Source organism: Rattus rattus, chromosome 16 (genome assembly GCF_011064425.1).
Source record: "Rattus rattus isolate New Zealand chromosome 16, Rrattus_CSIRO_v1, whole genome shotgun sequence".
Taxonomy (NCBI): Eukaryota; Metazoa; Chordata; class Mammalia; order Rodentia; family Muridae; genus Rattus; species Rattus rattus.
Genome location: NC_046169.1, coordinates 36310303 through 36331267, shown reverse-complemented (window position 1 = coordinate 36331267; position 20965 = coordinate 36310303). Strand labels below are relative to the sequence as shown.

Below are 20965 nucleotides of genomic sequence, written 5' to 3'. Positions count from 1 at the left end.
ATTTCCAGCCTCAAGCTACCCACGGGTCTTCTTAGGCTCTTAAAAGCCGTATATAAATCCAGACCCTGTAGGCGCATCAGAAGGGAAGCCGAGTGTGGAGGCCAGCCAATGAGACCCGGCTTTATGTCTAGCTGGTTTGTTCTGAGTCGTCCCTCTCGCCTCCCGGCCAAATTCAGCAGAGCCATTTACTCACAGAATATGAAACAGGGTCTGTCTCTCCCGGGTTTCGAAGCTGGACTGTGAGGAGCACCTGCATTCAGCAGTTCCGTTCTACAAGTGAGAAGAACAAGGCCCAGAGAAGTAAAATGATTTGTCTAAGTGGCAAGCGGGAGACTCAACCCCAAATTCAGCCGAGTCTTTGCCTAGTGGAGCATCTTTCACTGGGTACCAGCAGAGGGCAGTGTGGAGGCTCCTTGCTGTTTCCCTATGCGGTTCTCCCGAGTGCCACAAGAGGGAGATAGAGAGACACCACTCCATTCCCTCCGGCAGGACGCTTGGGCTCCTGTCCCGCTGACTGCTTTTGTCCCTTCCTCCAGGAGATCTCCCCTGACCAGCTGAGCTTGGAGGACCTCCTGGAGATGACCGATGAGCAGGTGTGCGAGACCGTGGAGAAGTATGGAGCCAACCGGGAAGAGTGCGCCCGGCTCAACGCCTCGCTCTCCTGTCTCAGGAATGTGCACAAATCAGGTGAGCCGTCTGGGAGGTCAGGATTGTCCAGAGCTGGTCGGCCACTGTCCTTCGAGCTTCCTGTGCAGGCCAGAACGGAAGAGTGGGCTCTGGATGCCAAAACCAGTTTGGGGCAGAGATGACTGTGAGAGGTGGAAGTAGGCGGGGCTTGAACTCCACCCTGCAGAGGATGGCTCAGCATGGGTCCTGGATAATTGGGATGTACAAGGGAGGCCAGCATCGCTCCCCACGAGACGCTCAGAGGTGGCTTTGTGTGATGGATGGCATTTCTGGTTATTTCTATGTATAAACACTATACATTCATTGTAATAGAAATCAGGTTGTAACTGCCCCAGGGACCTTAAGTTGTTATTTTACTATACTCTCTTAGCTCAATCCTTCCATGCTAATGAGTACATGCTGTTCTTCTCTCTCTCTCTCTCTCTCTCTCTCTCTCTCTCTCTCTCTCTCTCTCTCTCTGGTTCTCTCTTTCTCTCTCCTCTCTCTCTCTCTCTCTCTCTCTCTCTCTCTCTCTCTCTCTCTCTCTCTCTCTCTCTCTCTCTCTCTCTCTCTCTCTCTCTCTCTTTCCATTCGAAGGGTAAAATTACTTTCTCTAAGCTGAATTCTGTGGCCTCTCTCTGCCTTATTATTTTACGATCTAAGCATGTCATCATTCCCCCCCCCCGGCTCGTTCTAGTCACTTGCTCAAAACTGTGACGCGGGGTTAGAGCTGTAGCTCAGCTAATTGGTAGAGTGTTTGCCTGGCACACACAAGACTCTGGGTTTGATCCTCAGCGCCTCATAAACGGGGTGGGGTGGTGCACGTCTGTAACCGCGGCCCTTGGGAGGATGAAGCACGAGGATCTGGAGTTCAAGATCATCCTTGGCTTCACAGAGAGCTTGAAGTCAAGGTGGGATACTGGAGACCCTGTCTCCAGAGGAAAGGGAAGGGAACCCATGGTGTGAGTGGATCATTAACTGTAGGCGGCGGAAGCTCTTTGCTCCTGAGCTCCCTCCAAATTGCTACAAATATCAGCACTGTCATTTCAGTTCTCGCCACAAGGTGGCGCCGCCGACCACAGGTCTGGCCCAATCTGGTGGCTGTTAATTCTTGCTCTGGCTCGTCAATATGCAACCGGCAATTAGGATTTACAGAGTGACTGTTAATATGCCAGGAGGGCGGAGGACCCGGCAGTGAACCAGACAGAACAGGTTTCCAGTGTGCAGGCCTGACGACCTCAGCTCCATTTTAAGAACCCACGTTAAGAACAGGACACTTGTCGGTGGCTTAGGTTGGTTATCTCAGGGCCAGGAAGGGATGACTGGCTGATACCCGGGGCCTGCTGGTCAGGAAGACCTGCTTACCCAGCCAGTGCCAGTTAGCGAGAGACCCAGTCTCAAGAAACCAAACAAACAAATACAAATAAAACAAACAAAAACCCCAACCCCCCCAAAAAAAACAAATAGAAAAACAAACAAAAAACAAAAACAACAACAAAAAAACCCCAAATCCCCCAAAACAAAATACCCACAAATAAGGTGGACGGCACCAAAGGGATTGGCTGAGGTCCACTCTGGTCTCCACACGGATGTGCAGACACAAATTGCACCAAATCCCAGTGTGACCCCAGAAATAGCTTCCTGCTTAGGAATGTGTTGGTTCCTCCTTGTGGCTATTTTTTTACCCCACTCCACTACCCCGGCTCCTGCTCTGGATGCTGTCCCTGTCTCCTGTCTTCCTCCAGTCCTGAGAACTGCTGTCTTAAGAGGGTACCTCTGTAGGATGTCACAGGAGATGTTCACGCTGATGGACGTTGCTTTCTGGAAAGTTCCCTCTGGGCTGCTGCTTTCTTAGCTCTCTGCGGGCCGGATGGCTTCTCAGCCAGGTGTCTACTTGTGCATGGTTTTGATCTAACTGTGCAGTAACAGGATCCACCTTCACCCCTCCCTGTCATGCATACACACATGTAGGACGTGTCCTGGTACACAGCAGAATCGTGTTTCCTGAGATGGGACCCAGCCTGGCAGGCACAGCGGGGAGGTGGGTATTTCAGATTCATTCTTGCCGGGTTCTACAGTGTCACCCTTTGTTTATGTGAGGTCCTGGCGACTGGAGCCAGAGACTTGGCTCTGCCAGGCAAGGGTTCTACGACGGGGTCACAACCTCATTTGTCCCCTATACCAGATGCTGGCTATGACACACAGGACACAGGGCTTGTGAGCTGTGTCCTGAAAAGATTAACAGTGCACAGGTCGGAGGAATGTCTGAGGGGTCCAGTGTACTGACTGCTCCTGAGGAGGATCCTGGTTTGCTTCCCAGCACCCACACAGTGGCTCACAACTGCCTGCAACTCCAGCTCTGGGGATCTGATGTTTCTTCTGGCCTCCACAGATTCCTATACACATACACGTACATATCTTCTACTCAGAGAAATGAGGTGTGGGGAGGGGCATCCGTACCGTGCACACACACATTCCAAAATGCACCTTTTACACACACCTTTAGTCCCAGCACTTGAGAGGGTGAGGCATGTGGATCTCTTGAGTTTGAGGCCAGCCTGGTGTACCTAGCAAGTTCAGAGTAGCCAGGGCTACCTAATGAGACCCTGCCTCAAAACAAAACAAAACAAAACAAAACTTAACCAACTAAACAAACAAACAAAAACCCCTAATCTTAAAAAAGGAAAGACGCTACCGATGTTGGTCATACTGCTAGATCCACTCCACCTCAGGTCCTTCTGAAGTTCCCATGGCAACAGTGTGCTATTTCCCCCGCTTCTTGTGAGTCAGTACTTGGATTCTGAACACTAGTGGCTACGGGGTTGCTGTTCTGCCCAACTCTTGTGGCATGCAGGGCCAAGGTTGGTGTCACTCCTCTTGGGGAATGATGACCACCGGCTTGGGTTTCCTTACCACCAGCCCTCCCTTCTGTGGTATCCACAGGTAGTTAGGTCATGACATCATAGCTTTTGCCTATGGTGGGTGCCCCTCCCCCACAGGACTGTGCACCCTCTGTTGTCTGCTCCCAGGGGGGAAAGTTAATACCTAGTATACAATAAGAGTTTAATAAGGGATTTGGATATCCCCTTGTCTGGCCCATGACAACCCAGCAGGAGGAGCTTGAAGCATGTCTCTCTCCAGGGACTGAAGACCCCTAAGGAGTTGGCCCTGCTTGGATTTAGGTCCTCAATTTCCTCTTAAGTTCTAACATGTGTACTTTAGAATTACTTGTATGTGTATGTATGGCACACGCACATCTGTATGTAAGGATGTGTATACCCGTGTGGTGCCCAGAGCTCAGAGGAAGGCACCTCTCTCACTCCTACCTGTTCCCTTGAGGCAGGTTCTTTCGGAAGCTGGGACTCACTAGGCTGGAGCCAGCAAGCCCTAGTCGTCCTTCTGTCTCTGCCTTCCTCAGGACTAGGGTTCTGATGCCTGGTTTGTTACATATGAGCCAGGATCTGAACTCCAGTCCTCCTAATTCAGCGAGCATCTCCGTAGTCCCTGAAATCTTGATGAGCCACTAATTCTGGAGCACCCCAGATGAAGTGCGAGCATCCTGTCTCAGGCTTGCCCCCTCTGTCCCGAGCTCCCTGTCTCTCTGAATTCACATCCTCAGACCCAAAGCCTTCCCCAACCGCAGAGGCCCTTTCTGGATCCCACAGACTGAGCTGACGCCTGACCTTTGAATTCTAGAACGTCCTGTACATCAGGGACTCCCTCCCCGCCTCTCCTACCTCTTCTGATCTTTGGAGCAGGACCTTCCGGTTGTAGGCAGGGGTCCCTAGCATCCTGACCAGGTTGAATTAATTCATCTGTGTTGGAGAAAGTGCCTGGGAGAGCTGCATGCTATACCTGCCATGCATCTCCACCAGGGGGCAGCATCGAACCGGCCACCGTGGCTCCTTCCTGTTTTTAACGCGTTTGTGCCCTCAAAAATTGTTAACTATTTCCTTGAAGCTTCTAAGCGCCTCGGGTCTGGATGGTCTGATTTTTTTTTTTTTCGCCTTCCCGTGTAACTAAAAAGTCTAGTCTCGAAGATGCCTTCCCTACCAGACTCCTCCCTCCCAGGGACCGCAAAGCCCCACAGGGAGCAATCTGGACCCTCTGCGCTGTCTCCTGCGGACTGGACCAGGACGAGCCTGAAACTGAAGATCAATCACTTATTCATTCAACCTAGAAGCTTCCTCAAGACAGGGCAGCTTAACCTGGGGGGTCTGGAAGCCCCAACATTGGATAACTCCCCGGACACGCCCCATGCTGTTTACCCTGTGGAGATGTGCGTTGGGGAGTTGGGAAGGGAGAGTGATTTTGTTCTGTGTGGGCGAGTACGGACTAGGGGCAGTCGCCCCAGCAGGAGCGTGCACAGTACACGGCACAGGAAGTGGGTGTGGATGGAAGAAAGAGTGGAGCAGGCCACCGGGTGGCAGGACCTTTGGAATGGGGGGGGTAGTGGTGACTGTCACATGATCAGGGGACGAGGTGCGCCACCAGCTACTTCCCTACTTTTTTCCTTTAGGCTTTTAAATATCTATCTATCTATCTATCTATCTATCTATCTATCTATCTATCTATCTATCTATCTATCTAGTAATAGGGTCTTAACAGGTTCAGAAGCACTGATCTAAGTGTTCACTCTGCCTGTTGGGCATCCAGGGCTTGTGGCCATTTTCAGAGACTTGTGCAGAGACTTAAAGTAGGTGACTCTTTGGCAGTTGTGGGGACAACGGCCTTCTGTGGTGGGAAGGAGGATGGAGAACACCAGGGCTGCTAAAGACTGGGTGGGCGTGTGTGTGTGTGTGTGGTACTAAGTGGTTGGTGCCCATTAGACAGAGGCCACTGCAAAGCGCTCACTCCAATGCTTGTCAGCCATGTGACCCCAGACAGATGTAGCCTAGGGCAGCAGCTCACTGCACATCCTTCATGGGACTGGGGACAATGCAGAGAGAAGGTTGGAGCATGGTGCTGCCCTCCACCCTCGGGTCTTTCTTTGCTGGCCCGTTTGGTCTCCAGGCCCCTCCTGAGTATCGGGGTGGGGGAGAGCTTGCAGCAGGGAACAGGAAGCAGAGGTCCTGAAATAGCCCAGCCTCAGATGCTCTATGGCTTCATACCAGTTGGGCTTTGAATGGAGCCCCCAGAAGCCCGCAGGCAGCACCACCGTCTCCTTTGACTAGAACAAAGCCGAAAGAGTGGTCCTGATTGCTCTATTGTACGATTTGCTTCTGACTTGGAGAAGGCTGGAGGAAGAACAGCTCCCCTTCCAAGAGAGCCCTTCAGGGACCAGCGTGTGCCGGCCTGATGCCGTGCCTCTCTTCCCAGGGCCTACTCTCAGGGTCCCTCCCATGCAGGCAGCAGCCCTCGGGACACATGCACACGGTAACAGAAGCCTGTCCCAGGCGAGCGTCTGTCCCTGTGGCTCATCTGCTCACCCTGTCACGGTCACAAGGATGGGGAACCTCTGCCCCTGGGGAACCATGTTTCTAAGTTGTCTGGTAATGCGGCCCCCAATCTCTTCCATCAAGAGGAGTTTCAACTGGAGGATTCTCCTTTTCCTCTGACCCATTGCTGTGGTGGCTAGTGACTACTAACCTTTTGACCCTGTACACTTCTAGAACTTTCCTTGCATCTGAGAGAGAGAGAGAGAGAGAGAGAGAGAGAGAGAGAGAACACATAGGTATGTATGCATGCGTGTAAAAGCAGAAGACAGCCTCAAATGTCCTGTGTCACATGCCACCCGCTTTATTTTGTGACAGGTTCTCTGACTGTACTGGGATTTGCCAGTTTGGTTCACCTGAGTTCACAGTGCGTCGTCGTGAGAACCTGGTGTTGGGAAGGATAGGGAGGGTACACAGGGCCAGCACCTCAGGGTCACACTTTCCATTGCCCCAAGGGCAGGTGGCCTCCTGGATATGACAGGGACTATTTCACCCTGGCCAACGTGGACCTAGAATAGTGCAGGGTTCTAGAACCTCGCTCCCACCAGGATCTGGGTGGGAGATCGCCTCAGCATTGGCTGAGGGAGCTCGCGTGAGAATCACTGTCAGGAAGCTGGACTTTCAGAGCTGACTGGGAACTATGGAGGAAGCTTCTGGAAGGGACGGGGTCTCCATCCCCTTCTACACAACTCAGAGTCAAAGATGGAAGGAGCTTGCTTTAGGCAAGTCAGGTCTGCTCTCCTCAGTTGTCTGGGGGCACCGTCAGCGCTTGCTGCTCTCTCAGCTGCACGATTGGGGTGTAAACGGTTGGTTGGTTAAGGTCAAACAGTTTACCACTCCCCTGCCTCCCAGTGACAGACATTCTCAGCACACTCCAGCTCTGGTTATCTTTCTGGAATTTTTAAAGTTTGCCTCCTTGTCTCCCACTTCCTCCTTCAGATGAATGAGAGCACAGGTCTTACCTGTGAAGCTTGGGTTCACTTGGGGACAGAATGTTTCTTCCTAGGCTGTCTTTGTGATTGGGGGTCAGAATCACCCTGGTGACTGGCCCAGCTCAGGGCTTCCCTGCCATCTACACGCCACCTCCTGTCAGTCATACATTGGTCCCTTTCTTTTGTTCACCCATTGCTTTGAAGACCTGGGGACCAGAGGCTTCCCTGGGAACGTTTCATGGGAACAAGGCGCCTGCCACCTGAGGCTGCTACCAGAATTTATGTCCCTGTCACCTGGTATAAGAGAAGGTTCACAACTGACGGTGACCTTGTGCTATGTGGTTGACGGGGGAGGTCTTTGTGAGGATTGTGAATTAGCACCAAGCATGGGCTTAAGTCCTAGAAAGAGCTGGAGTTCTAGGCTCCTGACCCCATTACCTAATGTCTTCAGTTGCCCATTACAAACCCCGTCGGCTTTCTCCTTGAGCTGGGTCTGCCCCAGGACCTTTGGACGCACCATTCTGGTTGGAATATGTTCTCCTGGTCTTCCTCTGGCTGGTTTCTTACCATTTTGATATCAGTTCAAAGTCTCCTTCTTAGGAAGTCCTATGTCTGTTAGTTTCTGCCTCGTCACCTGGTAGTGTTTTTGTTTGAGATGGGTCAGTTCCCAGGCTGGACCATTAACCACAGTGCTGACTCCCAGAGTCCTCCCCACAACCACGTGAAGTCCAGTGGAGGTTCATTTCCTTGTAAAGAAATGGGGGCACAGAGAGGCTCTTTCTTTGTTTGGAGTCACACAGCAGCTGAATGCCAAAAGTTTGAACTCAGGTCTGGCTAATTTCATAGTCGAGGTTCTTAGACAGGCAGAGCAAGGGGCGTGGCCTTCCCTTCACTCTGGCTGATCCCCGTGTCCTCAGCCCTTTGTGGGTTCAGGGGTAGAATAGCTTAAGTCCAGGAGACAGACGGAAGAAGGCACAACACCAAGTTCCAGCTAGCAATGCCTGCTGGAAAGACCAGCAGCCCCCACTTAGAAGAGAGAAAACCTCTCTGTGGGTGGTCAGGCAAGCATTTCCCTAGGCCAACTTCTGTCCCTCCTGGCTGTGGCCTGAGAAAGGGTAGGGTCTGACATACCTTCAGGAGACACTGCATAAGCCCTGGACCCAAGATTACTTTCTTTTCTTCCCCCAAACTCTTTGACACAAAGGTCAAAGGGCAACTGGAGGAGCTGTGACCCTGGGGGCGTGGCTCAGTGGCAGAGCGCTCCAGGTGCCTGCCCAGGACCCTGGCTTCTGTCCCCAGATCTGCAAAGATAAGTAACTTAGGCAATAAAGCATAGCAAACCTGCGTGGCAGGGAGCACGGGAAAGGTAGCATTACTTTGGAATGCACTGTTTTTGCTGTGGCGTAGCTGGCTTGGGTTCCTCACAGCCGAAGTCCTGTGGCAGGTGGCCTTGAACTTGAACTTCATCCCATTGCTTTCCCAGTTTGCAGCCAGGTACGGGTCATGGACAGAGAAATGCCCAGGCTGTTTGAGAAGAAAAGATTAAAACCATCCCAACAGGGTACGAAAGCCTAATTTGCATGTCATTAATATTTAAAAAGTCTGAAGGAAGACCTGGCTTAGTCCCTCCTGCTCCTCTTGATTGTCCTGAGCAATACCCAAGAGTCTGTGCGGCTTCAACAGAGGTTTGAAGAGAAAGAATCCTCGTCCATTTGGTTTGTGAACGTGGTCTGTACTTCTTGTGGTACACCCCCTCCCAGCACAGCTTTCAGTGACTCACTCCCAGAGGAAGTCCCTATTCATACCCCTCCCTGGCCACGTTCTCTGAAGCCAACTTTCCCCCACGATGGCAACTCCACACTTTGACACTCCAGGATGTAGTAGCTTAAAAGCCACCACTCCCAGGCAGCCTGGCTAGATCACGCCTGCTTGGGCCCTCAAAGCGGCTATTTTGTATCCGTTTGCTGTAGAAATCTCCCACTTCAGACAGTAATTCTGGACACTTGGCCATCCTGCAAAAGCAAAACAAACAAGAAAACAGTAACAATGTTGCAAGTGTGTATGTGGCACGCTAATCCAAGCTGTCTTGAAAGTGCTGTCACTTGATCTTATCCTGTTTTAATCTCTCTCTTTTTATTTAAGAACCAAGGAAGGGTTGGAGATTTAGCTCAGTGGTAGAGCGCTTTGCCTAGGAAGCACAAGGCCCTGGGTTTGGTCCCAGCTCCAAAAAAAAAAAAAAAAAAAAAAAAAAAGGGAGGGTGGTAGGCGCTGCAAACAGGTCATTCAGTGGAGCAGACAGCTTGTCCCAGGATGTATGTCCCTTTTACTACAAAGTATTTAACGTAGGAACGAAGTATTGAATGATCTAAGAAACCAGTGAACTGATTTGATTCCATGGAGCCTCCCCTCCCAGAGGGAGGTAGGAGATATTTGCATGTTTTTCCTGGGAGAGAAGAGAGGAAAAGCCTCTTCTGCATAAGTGTTGGTGGTGGGACAAAGGACACGCAACTGAGGGCATCCTCTCCGGTGGCCCACTCTTTGCTTTTTAAAATAAACTTTTATTAGCATATTGCCATGTATTTGTTGGCATGTTGTCTAAGGCTAGCTTTTTATTTTGAGACAGGTCCTCAGGCTATACTCTAACTCTTAATTCTCCTGCCTCAGCATTCTGGGTGCTGGGACCACAGGCATGCACCCACAGGTCTGACTACTGTGTTTTTACCATTGCCACCAGAAATGTATAGTGTGGTAGGGACTGTGCACCCCAGGAAGCCTGAAATATTTACTATCTGGCGCTTTAGAGGAAACATTTGTTAACCTTAAAAAAGAGGGAGAATGTGAGAAAAAAAAGTGTTAAAACACACACCACTCTAGAGCGGGAGGGGGTTCTGGGGTGATATGGAGGACTTCCTTTAGGGGGAGAGCCTAGGGAGGTGTTGATGGGAATACCGTGGGCTGTGGTGCGTAGACTGTTATGCACGTGGTGGGGTGGTGCATCGTGTAGAGCTGGCATTCACGGGGAACTTAAGACAAATGCTCAAGGGAAGCAGAAGTCAGGAACATACCCAGAGAGGTTTATAACTTGCCCAGGGTAACACAACAAATACCAAATGGAGGGCCCGTGTGAATCTCATCCTGTCTGTCTTAGGGTTACTGTTGCTGTGATGAAACACCAGGACTAAAAGAGACTTGGGGAGGAAAGGGTTAATTTGGCTCACATTTCCACATTGCTGTTCATCAGCAAAGGAAGCCAGGACAGGAACTCAAGCAGGGCAGGAAGCAGGAGCTGATGCAGAGGCCATGGAGGGGGTGCTGCTTACTGGCTTGCTCCCCATGGCTTGCTCAGCCTGCTTTCTTATAGAACTCAGGACCTCCAGCCCAGGGGTGGCTCCACCCACTGTACTGGCTGGTTTTGTGTGTCAACTTGACACAAGCTGGATTATCACAGAGAAAGGAGCCTCCCGTGAGGAAATGCTTCCATGAGACCCAGCTGTAAGGGTCTCAATTAGTGATCAAGGGGGGGGGCGATTGTGGGTGGTGCCATCCCTGGGCTGGTAGCCCTGGGTTCTATAAGAGAGCAGGCTGAGCAAGCCAGGGGAAGCAAGCCAGTAAGTAAGATCCCTCCATGGCCTCTGCATCAGCTCCTGCCTTCTGACCTGCTTCAGTTCCAGTCCTGACTTCCTTTGGTGATGAACAGCAATGTGGACGTGTGAGCTGAATAAACCCTTTCCTCCCCAACTTGCTTCTTGGTCACGATGTTTGTGCAGGAATAGAAACCCTGACTAAGAAACCCTGACTAACCCACCATGGTTGGGGCCTTCCACCATTGGTCACTGATTAAGAAAATGCCCTACAGGCTTGCCCACAGCCCAATCTTATGAAGACATTTTCTCAATTGAAGTTCCTTCTTCTCAGACGAATCTAGCCTGTGTTAAAGTTGACATAACACCCCAAGCAGGTGCTTCCACAAAATAGTTGTTTGTGACCCTCAAAACAGAGTTCTCTAGCATGTCGAGCGAGGTGCCAGGGACGTGGATGCCACGTGGACAGAACTTTCTGAGTGTCATTCCCACAGGGGAGCCCCTTGTTCCTCTTGGGAAAATGTAGGCGGTACCCCCAAAGGGATTTTGGAATAAGGGGCCACCTCACCTCCCCAAAGGAAGCCTGGAACTACGGTTTCCTCCCACCCCCAGAGAGAAGCTGATGACCTCCCACTCCCACACTAGCCCCTCCCTTGGGAGCAGCGCTCAGTGTAGCTGCATCGCCCCGCACCTTTTCTTTTTCTCGAGCTTTTGTTTTCTCCTGCTCTGTCAGTCACCTTGTGGAGAAGAGATCGGGGGCTTGCTTTGCTTTGTAACGGGATTCCAGGCAACCCTGTGAAGTAGCTGATAGAACGTTGGGTGTTGTCTGTCAAGGGGTACCTTCCCTGGACCTTGTGCCTACATCAGCACTGTGAGCCACAGAACTGAGTGGCAGGCCTGTCTGTAGATTTCCTTTGTCTATTCGACTCCAGCAGGGTCACACCGCACCGAGGTGCTCTTGCGATGGTGCAGTACCACGCGTGGCCACCAGGAGGCGCTGTCTAATAACCTTCCTTTGGTTGGACTCCGGACCGGAGTCCCTGGAAGAGATCAGCCTGGGCAAACTGGAACGGCAGTTAAATCTTCAGAAATCGAGGGGAAACTGAGTCCCGGGGTCGGGGGAAGGTTGGATCCAGACACAGCAGGAAACTATTGTGGATGTAACTCATAGACTGAGCTTCCTGGTACGCTGCCACCCAAGAGTGGGTTCTGCAATTTGGTCTCTTCCCGGCTGGCCCTGGAATGCGGATGTCTGAGCAGGTTCATAGCTTCTGTCCGCGGTCTGCTCAGAAGGGACCTTGCTGTCACTCATCCTCTCTCTCAGCATCCTGTCATCCATTCCCCACAATCCCCCCAGACCGTTTCCCTGCTCTACTCTCAAGGCCAGTTAAGCTGTGAAAAGGAAGTGCTCTCTCCCCAGCACCAGCTGATAAAGGCCGGGTTGAAGCAGGCAGGGAGGAATCTGGGAAGTGACTCCTTTTGTTTCTTAATAGGACATCATCGGAAAGAGCCGGATAGAGTTGGAAAGACCTGAGGGTGGGTTCTGGGGCTAGCTCAGCTGTGGAGACGCCCTCCCAGAGCAGATCAGTAGAGCTATTAGGGAGAGAGGGGACAAGCCTTGGCTTAAGTGCTGACCTGCACCTTAGTCTGTAACATGGGGCCTGGCATGCAGATCAAAACAAAAACCTAAGGGCTGGAGAGAGGGCTCAGTGGTTAAGAGCACTGACTGCTCTTCCAGAGGTCCTGAGTTCAAATCCCAGCAACCACATGGTGGCTCACAGCCATCTGTAATGAGATCTGATGCCCTCTTCTGGTGTGTCTGAAGACAGCTACCGTGTACTCACATACATTAAAAATAAATAAATCTTAAAAATAAAAAGAAATGGTGCATAAAAAAAAGAAGAAGAAGAAGCGAAAGGGGACAGATGTAAGAGTGGCCTCACCAGGACTATACACTTCTAGGGCACATGGAGGGGACTCCGTCTTTGCAGCGAGCGCCATCCCCTGTGGGCTGTTGGGTCCTCCAGCTGTAAATCACAGACCTGAAGAAAGTGGGATGGTCAAAACTCCTCCCCTGTGCCTGGTCACCCCAGAGCTGTGTCTGCACAACCTGTCCAAGGTGGGCTTCTAGAAGGCCATTTTGTCCAGGGCTGAGCCATCCTGTGAACTTGGTGGAGAGCAGAAGCCCTTGACCTCACGGAAGCCATTTCCCTGTGGACGGAGGGAGCACCCTTGAGCCCCTGTAGTGTTTTAGAGAAGAAGACAGCAGAGACAGTTGATCTTTTTTGTCACACAGCTGCGAAGTTGTCCATGGTCTGTCACTGTATTCATGTCCCCAGAGGGAATGTGTTTCCAGCCTAGAGGACTTGCAGGCTGGGCATTGTCAACTCATACGAGGGTCCTTAATACAAATTGCTCAGGGGACAGGTGGGGCAGCAGAGCTCAGCATCGGGGTCACTGGTGGCTGGGAGATGTGGGGCGGGAAGTCTTCCTGGCATTTCTGGGTAGCCATGGAGCTGTCTCATAGTGCCCCATTGCTGTTGATGTTAGGGGGGCCTGGGTAACTGTGAGGGGTGCGGGGTTGTGCACACATTTACATCTGTCACCCATGTGGTGTCAGCAGGGCCTATCCCTCTTTGCCTTAGTCCTGTCGACCAAAAGTGCCTTCCAGTGCCCAGTGATGATCTGCAGGCTTGAGAGTCCTGGGTCCATGTTCAATACCAGGAAATGAACGAGTGAGCAAACCAACGAAGAAACACATCCCAGCCTCATCAGCACTTCTTGGGGGGAAGATTGCTGTGGTTGGGACCAGGGACCGACTTCTCCTTAAGTGCTGTGGGGTTTCCACAGCTGTGGGATGATGCCGGCGACCAGGGAGAGGACAGCTGAAGTACTCTGAAAGCTAGGAGGTTCCGTGGGAGCCAAGACTCAGTCACTGTAATTGAGTTGGGGTGAAGGCCTCTGAGGGCTCCTGGCTTTCCCGGGGGTGGGGGAAATAGCCCAATTAACAGGAAGCAGATGAAAACTGGGAATTTTGATGCACCCCTCCCATGCATGCATATGTACACGTGCACAGGCATAGACACGTTTGTACACACAATTACACACAGATGCACAGACACTTAGCCATGCCCAGACATACATGGACACTCAGGAGTGTGCATGCACATGAGCGTGCACACACACATATACACACACAGACTTAGACACAGACAATCAACATGCAGACACACACCATCTCCCTCTTCTTCCCTGAGGACGGTTACATCTCTATCAGATTTGAAGATCAACAGACCCCGGTAGCTCAGGAAGGGAGCTCGAGCTGGGGCCAGGGTGATGGGAACTTGGCCAGGCCACTGGCCAGCCTTGTGTCTGGTGACACTCCTGGGGACGGGATGGTTCTCTTGACACCCTCCCAACGCCTCTGCTGGGAAGAAGCGTACCAAACCTTGGAGTAGGGTCTCCAACTTGTGCTTTGAACTCGCTCTGTCACTCAGGTGGAGGCTGGGTCATCTCTTCACACTTTCTTTTGATGCTTTGGTCCTTGGAAATGGTTTCTCTGGGCCGTAGCTCCTCTCCGCTTGGCTCAGTCCAGTGCGTTAAGGTAGCGACCATCAACACGGTTATCCTTAGTATAGTGAACAGTAACAAACTGGTCGTTCATCGGTACCACCATCCATCTCTCCAATGATTGGGGAAGCCCAGGGGTACGGGAGCCCAGAATAGGGATCCTCTCAGGTCCCGGTGAATTTTCAGGCTCCTGGGGGGGAGGGTGGCGCTCTGTTTGGATTTCCTTCCTGCTTCCTGCTTCCTGCTTCCTGCTTCCTAACTTCTTTTTATTCATGCACCAGATGCCAAGTTCTGAATTTGCTCAGCATCCTTTTTCCTGCCCAGCATCATAGCTCAGAAACATCTTTTAATACCTTCTTGGATCATTTTGGGTTGTAAAAAGCCTGCAGTCTGAGAGATGGCTCAGTGGTTAAGAGCACTGGCTTCTTTAATTGGAAACCAGGGCTCAGTTCCTAGTAGCCACATGGTAGCTTGCAACCTCCCATAATTCCACTTCTAGGGTGGGATCTGACACCCTCTTCTGGCCTCAGCAGGTACTGCACACACACTGCACATACAATATCCAGGCAAACATTAGATGAAAATGATGTAATGCCTTTAGCTAAGGTATTACATGAGCTTGTAGGGCCCAGAAACAGTTGAGAGGGTGTGTGTGTGTGTGTGTGTGTGTGTGTGTGTGTGTGTGTGTGTGTGTGTGTGTGTGTGTGTGTGATATCCTTCTGAAGAAAGGCTTGGGTCTTTTCTGCATGTCTCCAGGGCCAATGGAGGCATGTGGAAAGGATATGAAATGTACTCGTATTGTATGACTCTGCAGGGATGTTTGTCTTTCCCTGATGTCCAGTGGGGAGCATCAGATTTGTGTCCACGATGGACTCCGCACACTGGGTGCAAAGGCTCTTCTGTGGAGGACCCCAGAGCCGCACCTTATCAGACAGATCTTGCCCTGGCTGAAATGGACGTCTGAGGCTGCACACAGGACAGTCATGCAGTCAGTGTGGCCTGGAGGACCTCAGTCTGTGGCTGCCACAGTCGCCTTAGTCTTGAAGAGAGAAAGCTTGGCCAGGGTCACCCGACTGGATTTAGTTAGATTTGTCTGAAATCTCTGGAGCTTCAAGAGCACAGGCTGAACTCAGAGGGGATGCACATCCTGAGTGAAAGCGATGATTGTTCCAAGGACCATGTGCTAGCCATGCCCGGTAAGGGCTGGCAGATGGTTGGATGTCCTAGGAGGAGATGGGAGAGGGGCATGTTGGTCAGGGGGAAGGAGAAGAGGGAGGGTAGAGGAATAAGGCTTTGGAGTGTAAAGGGGCACCCTGTTCTCTGGGATGTTCTACAGGGCCAGCCCTGCCTCTGGCTTGTTCTGCAATGCCCGGTGGATGCTGGCCTGCCCTCTGAGAGTCCACTGGGAGTCTTGTCAGTGGGCTGCATTGTACCAGAAAGGTGGGCATCAGCTCTGCACACAAAAGCCAGTCAGAGCCTGGTGAGATGGCCCATCAGAGCGAGGTGCTTGCTTGAGATCCACATAATAGTAGAAGAGCATCCCTGTGGGTTGTCCTCTGACCTTTACACACGCGCGCGTGCGCGCGCGCGCGCGCGCACGCACGCACACACACACACACACACGTGAACATGGAAACATAAATACAATAAACAAAATGTAAAAAAAAACCAACCAAACCCCACATCTGTGGCTATTAGCACTTCAGTTGACTCCCGAGTTGGAGTGTCATGGTACAAACTTGATATGGGGAAAAGAAACCCCCCATTGTCTTTGGTAAGTCCTTGAAAGCAGAGGTGGGTCCAATGGCTGTAGAGGTGCGGGTGACCAAGATGATCTGGCCTTAGCATGTGACTCCTGCACACATTAGGTGTGAACCAGCACCTACTGTGCTCCCGGGACTCCCCAGGGTGATTGCTCTGTGGCCTTTTGGCCTCTCTCTGTCGGTGCTGCCTGGTCTGGAAATACTGTTAAACCTGAGAATCAAGAGGAGAAAAGCCCAAATCCACAATCGTCTATTTAAAGCAGGCTGTATTTTGGGGTGCATCTGGGACTGACCAGTCTGGTCTCAGCTTAAGTGGAGATTTGGGAGAGAAGCCTCTGCCGGCTTCTTGAAGTCCTTTTTTTATAGAATGGATAAGGCGTTCACAGGAGCCAGAGAATTGGCTTGATACATTGTTACAAAGATACAAGGAGAGGGAAGGAATAGGGTAAGGATATTATACACCATGTCCCAAGTTTAGTGTAGGCTGAACAACATGTTTTGCAGTTTATGTCAGATCCAGGAGAAAGGGACTTGTTCTCAATTGCAAACAGAAACTTGGAAGACCTAACACAAGGACAAGCAGGAACTTGTTCTTAACGGTCCTAAGTGCAAACAGAACCCTAAACTGTGAGGTATATTGTTCTTGGTTTGGCCTCTCAATACTTCTACCCTTGGAGTTGTTTTAGGAATGAAATGAGATCAGATACATAAAGCCAAACAGTGCCTTGTTGCGACCAAGGCGGGAAGTACAGAGTCCTCACCTACACGGTCTTAATCCATCCCCAGTCCTTCCAGCACATTCTTCCAACTCCAGTCTACTTTCCCCAGTTACCTCACTTGTGGGTTAAGGACATTTTAAGATTTATTTACTTATTTTATGTATATGAATTTACTGTAGCTGTCTTCAGACACACCAGAAGAGGGCGCTGGATCCCATTACAGATGGTTGTGAGCCACCATGTGTTTGCTGGGAATCGAACTCAGAAACTCTGGAAGGGCACTCAGTGCTCTAAACACTGAGCCATCTCTCCAGCCCTAAGGACATTTAAAAGAGAGTATTATATTAGTTTGGTGTATGTGCGAGTATATGTGTGTATGAGAGAGAGAGAGAGAAGAGAGAGAGAGAGAGAGAGAGAGAGAGAGAGAGAGAGAGAGAGAGAGAGAGAGAGAGACTGTGTGCTCGAGTGCCCCTTTGCTGAGAGGACGACTTAAAGGGGTGATTCTCCCCTACCATGAGGAGTCCAAGGATCAAACTCAGGTCTCCAGGCTGGGCTGTAAGCACCTTCACCTGCCTAGCCATCTTTCAAACCTAAGCCTGGTGTTCTTGGCCCCCATTTCTGGATGAGGAATGGCAGCAAGGCCCACAAAGGAGCAGAGAGAAAGAAACAGGCCCTGGCCGTCCCTTCCTGCTTGTAGTGAGAGACTGGCCAGATGGTCCGTTTGTTGGTGCAGAACAGGCAAGGCATGAAAGCTCGTGAAGTAAAGAGGTTATGCAAGGCTGTTTGGGAGAGCGTGAGCTAAGAAGTGCGCTCTCAGGAGGCGGTTTAGAAAGAACCAGGCTTTCTCTGCCAATGTGTTTATTGGTGAAAGGTAAGAGAGAGACGAGAGCCCCCGCCCGTGTGGGTGGATGCGATCTAGTGTGGCAGGAGTTTATGATAGGGACATTGGAGAGCCACTTTCTCTCGGCTGGGGGCTGGTTTTCATTTCTCCACTCTGCTCCTTCTCCAGGAAACAGAGGCTCGCAGGAAGTCGGGTTTGGGAACATGTCACATCTCCTTTCTCTTCTAGTCAAGAAATCTATTTATTTAATTAAATTTCTGCCGGGTTCGGCTCCCCGCCCGCCCCCCTGCCCTGCAGCTAATTTTTGCTTCTGTTTTCTTTCTTTCTCTAGACTTGGGTTAGGCCAGAACGCATCAACAGAAGTGACAGCATCAGTAATAGGAATAATAGAAATGTTAAAGCCCAAACGGTGCCCTGTCTTCTGGAATCTTCCGTTGGTGGCTGAAGCCACCTTGTCTCTTTAGATGAATCTGCTGCTCACTTTTGGGTTAAATTTTGTTTTGCCTGTGGCTGCTTTAAGGGCAGAGGTCGGTCTCTCTCTCTCTCTCTCTCTCTCTCTCTCTCTCTCTCTCTCTCTCTCTCTCCTCCCTATCTATGTCTACAGGAAAATAGAGGACGCTTTGCTGATGATGAGTCTGTCTGTTTCATATCACATGTACTGAAGAGTCTAATTCAGGGTCCAGCAAGCTAGACCAAGTCCGGCCCACCATTTGCATTTTAAATAAAGTTTTATTAAAACATAGCCACATCTGTTTATTTGCCTATTGTTTACCTCTGCTTTCTGCTACAAGGGCAAGGCTTAGTGGTTACAACATATATATTCTATCCCGTCCTTTAAAAAAAAATTTTTTTTTTTTTTTTTTAGAGCTCTCTTCTCCCCTCCCTTGACTGTGTCTCTCTGCGGTTTCCTGACTGATTCTGACACGGGTGTTTGTGAAGACAGTGGACTCAGTCGCTTTTGTGTTCATGGACTGCTCGTTGTACCAAGCCCGTGTTCGAACCAAGGGTTGTTTCTTATCTTTGGGGATGATCGTGACATAGTAAGGTACAGAAGAAGTGTCAGCTGCAGAGGTGACTAGCCAGATGGAATAGGAACATTTGGGGAGCTGAGTGCAGGAGGAAGTAGGGGGTTTTGTAGGACAGAGGGTATTGAAGATGGGTGTGAACCCCATGGCTGTGGAATCCTGACCTCCTGGGTGCAGGAGAAGCTGTCGGTGAGCTATGAGGATGTGGCAAAGTGAGACCAGGCCAAGGAGATGGGACAAACCTGGACAAGGGTTTGGGGGAGGAAAAGGGGGTGAGGTTTGTGGGAAAGGGGAGAATGGTGTCAGGGAACCTGTCCAGGCAATGACAATTTCTGTGTCTTCATTTTCAGTGGTGACTGATTCCAGTCAGGGGCAGAGTGTGGGTTGACTTGGCTCATCAGTCCTGAGGGGACCCTAAGGTTACCCTGTTTGCAGGGGGTATCAGAGCGGGTTGGTTTAGACTCAGGCTAGGTCCCTCAGGCCAGTGGTTCTCAACCCTCCCAACACAGTGACCCTTTAATACAGTTCCTCATGCTGTGGTGACTCCAGCCATATAAAATTACTTCATTGCTACTTCATAACTGAGATGTCTGATGATGCTACCCCTATGAAAGGGGTCGCGACCCACAGGTTGAGAACCGCCATCCTAGAGCCTGAGTTTGGACTTTCAGAAGTGACGGTGGAAAGGTCCCAGCTCTGGATCTCTCCCCGGCATAGTTCCTTTTCTACAGTGGGATGCCAAGGACATTTCGGTAGAAGGACAGAGAATCTGTCTTGTGTTTTCCACAAGGGCTTGACAAGTTCCTTGGGGGACAGCTAGGAGCTTTGGATTCTGGGTATTCTTTGGAAACTTGTGGTCAGAGCTGAGACACCTTGGGGTTAGCTCTCCAAGATCAGCCGGAGGACCCCCAGGGTAGCCCAACCACAGGATGGATGCACTGTTTGTGTCTTGACTTTGAGTAAGCCCAGAGCCCCTGCTCCCTCATCCACCGAGTGGGAAGATGGCCGACGTCTGCCCTTTGGGACTGTCACAGGAATTCCGAGAGTGAATAGACCTCAGAGGCTCAGTAGTAAGGAGGTAGTTAATTGAATTAATGATGGAATTGCTGTCCAGACTCTCTTTTCCCCGAGGGTGCTGAGGAGCCTTACACAAAGACCAGTGTGATTTCTTACCCGTAAGCCTTCTGGTGGAGTGAAAGGCTGCTGTGTGCTGGGTTCTGTGTGATGGCAGGAGGCAGGAGAACTCGGCTGTGCCTCCCATTTTCCCTGAGCGTACATTGAGCTGGGGGAACTAGGAAGCAGGGTGTGTTGTCCAAGGACGAGTTTGGGGGAGATGCTTGCCCAGTGCTGTTCTGTGCCAGGCCCTGAACACTGTAGTAGTTGAGGGTACACACAGTCCACACTCATGGGGTCAAGATGGCGGTGACAAGAGCCCTCGATTGTCCGACTCTCACTGTTACTCATGGCTTGAGCCACGATCGCAGAGCCGAGGCAGAGGGTCACACTTAAGTCTAATGGAGGAGCTACAGAGGACCGTGGGCATGGTTAGCTGAGCTTTGAAAGCTGTTTTGCTCCCAGCTGGGTCACCTTGGGGGTGTTACTTAGCCTCTCTGGGCCTTTGGTTCCTCATCTACAAAAGGATGGTTCTTTAGCTCACACATAGGATCTCTTTGAATGTGATGTGTGGACAAAGATGACCCTGACCTTCCCATCCTCTGGCGTCCACCTCCCAATTGCTGGAATCGCGGCATGAGCTCCCACACCTGATTTCTGCACTTGCCAGGGATTAAACTCATGGCTTCACACCTGCTAGACAAATGCTCTACCCATGGAACTGCTTCCTAAGCCCCACAGCGGTTTTCTTTTTTCTTTTTTTTTTTCTTTTTTTCGGAGCTGGGGACTGAACCCAGGGCCTTGCGCTTCCTAGGCAAGCGCTCTACCACTGAGCTAAATCCCCAACCCCAACGGTTTTCTTGATTGTTTTCTTTTTGGTTCTTGCTTGTTACTTTTTTGAGAGTTTCACGAAGTCCAAACAATGTGTGCATGTGTGTATAAGTATGTGTGCACAACTGTGTGCCCAACTGCATGCACATGTACACACGATTGTGCACAAGCACGTGCACAAGTGTGTGCACATGGACACACAGGAGTGTATATACGCATGCTGTGTGCACACACAAGTGTGTGCACACAGCATGTGCATAACTGCACAAGTGCATGCACATGTCACATAAGTGTGCACAAGCATTGCACAAGTGTGCACATAAACACACAGAGTGTGCATAAGCTGCGTGTACAAGCATGTGTATAGCTGTCTGTACACAAGTGTGTGCACAAACATGAGCATAACTGTATGCACAAGTGCATATACATGGACACACAAGTGTGTGCACAAGCATATGCATAAGTGTGTGCACACAAGTGTGCACATAC

The 20965-nt window shown here is 50.8% G+C and overlaps 1 protein-coding gene across 1 annotated transcript in view; it reads left to right on the top strand.

The window, feature by feature from the left end:
- The window catches only part of Ksr2 (kinase suppressor of ras 2), a 362348-nt gene that overhangs the window by 88578 nt on the left and 252805 nt on the right, over positions 1-20965 (top strand). Inside the window, exon 3 of the mRNA XM_032886286.1 lies at positions 537-687. Coding sequence (XP_032742177.1) covers positions 537-687 — 151 coding nt within the window. The remainder of the gene's footprint in view (positions 1-536; positions 688-20965) is intronic.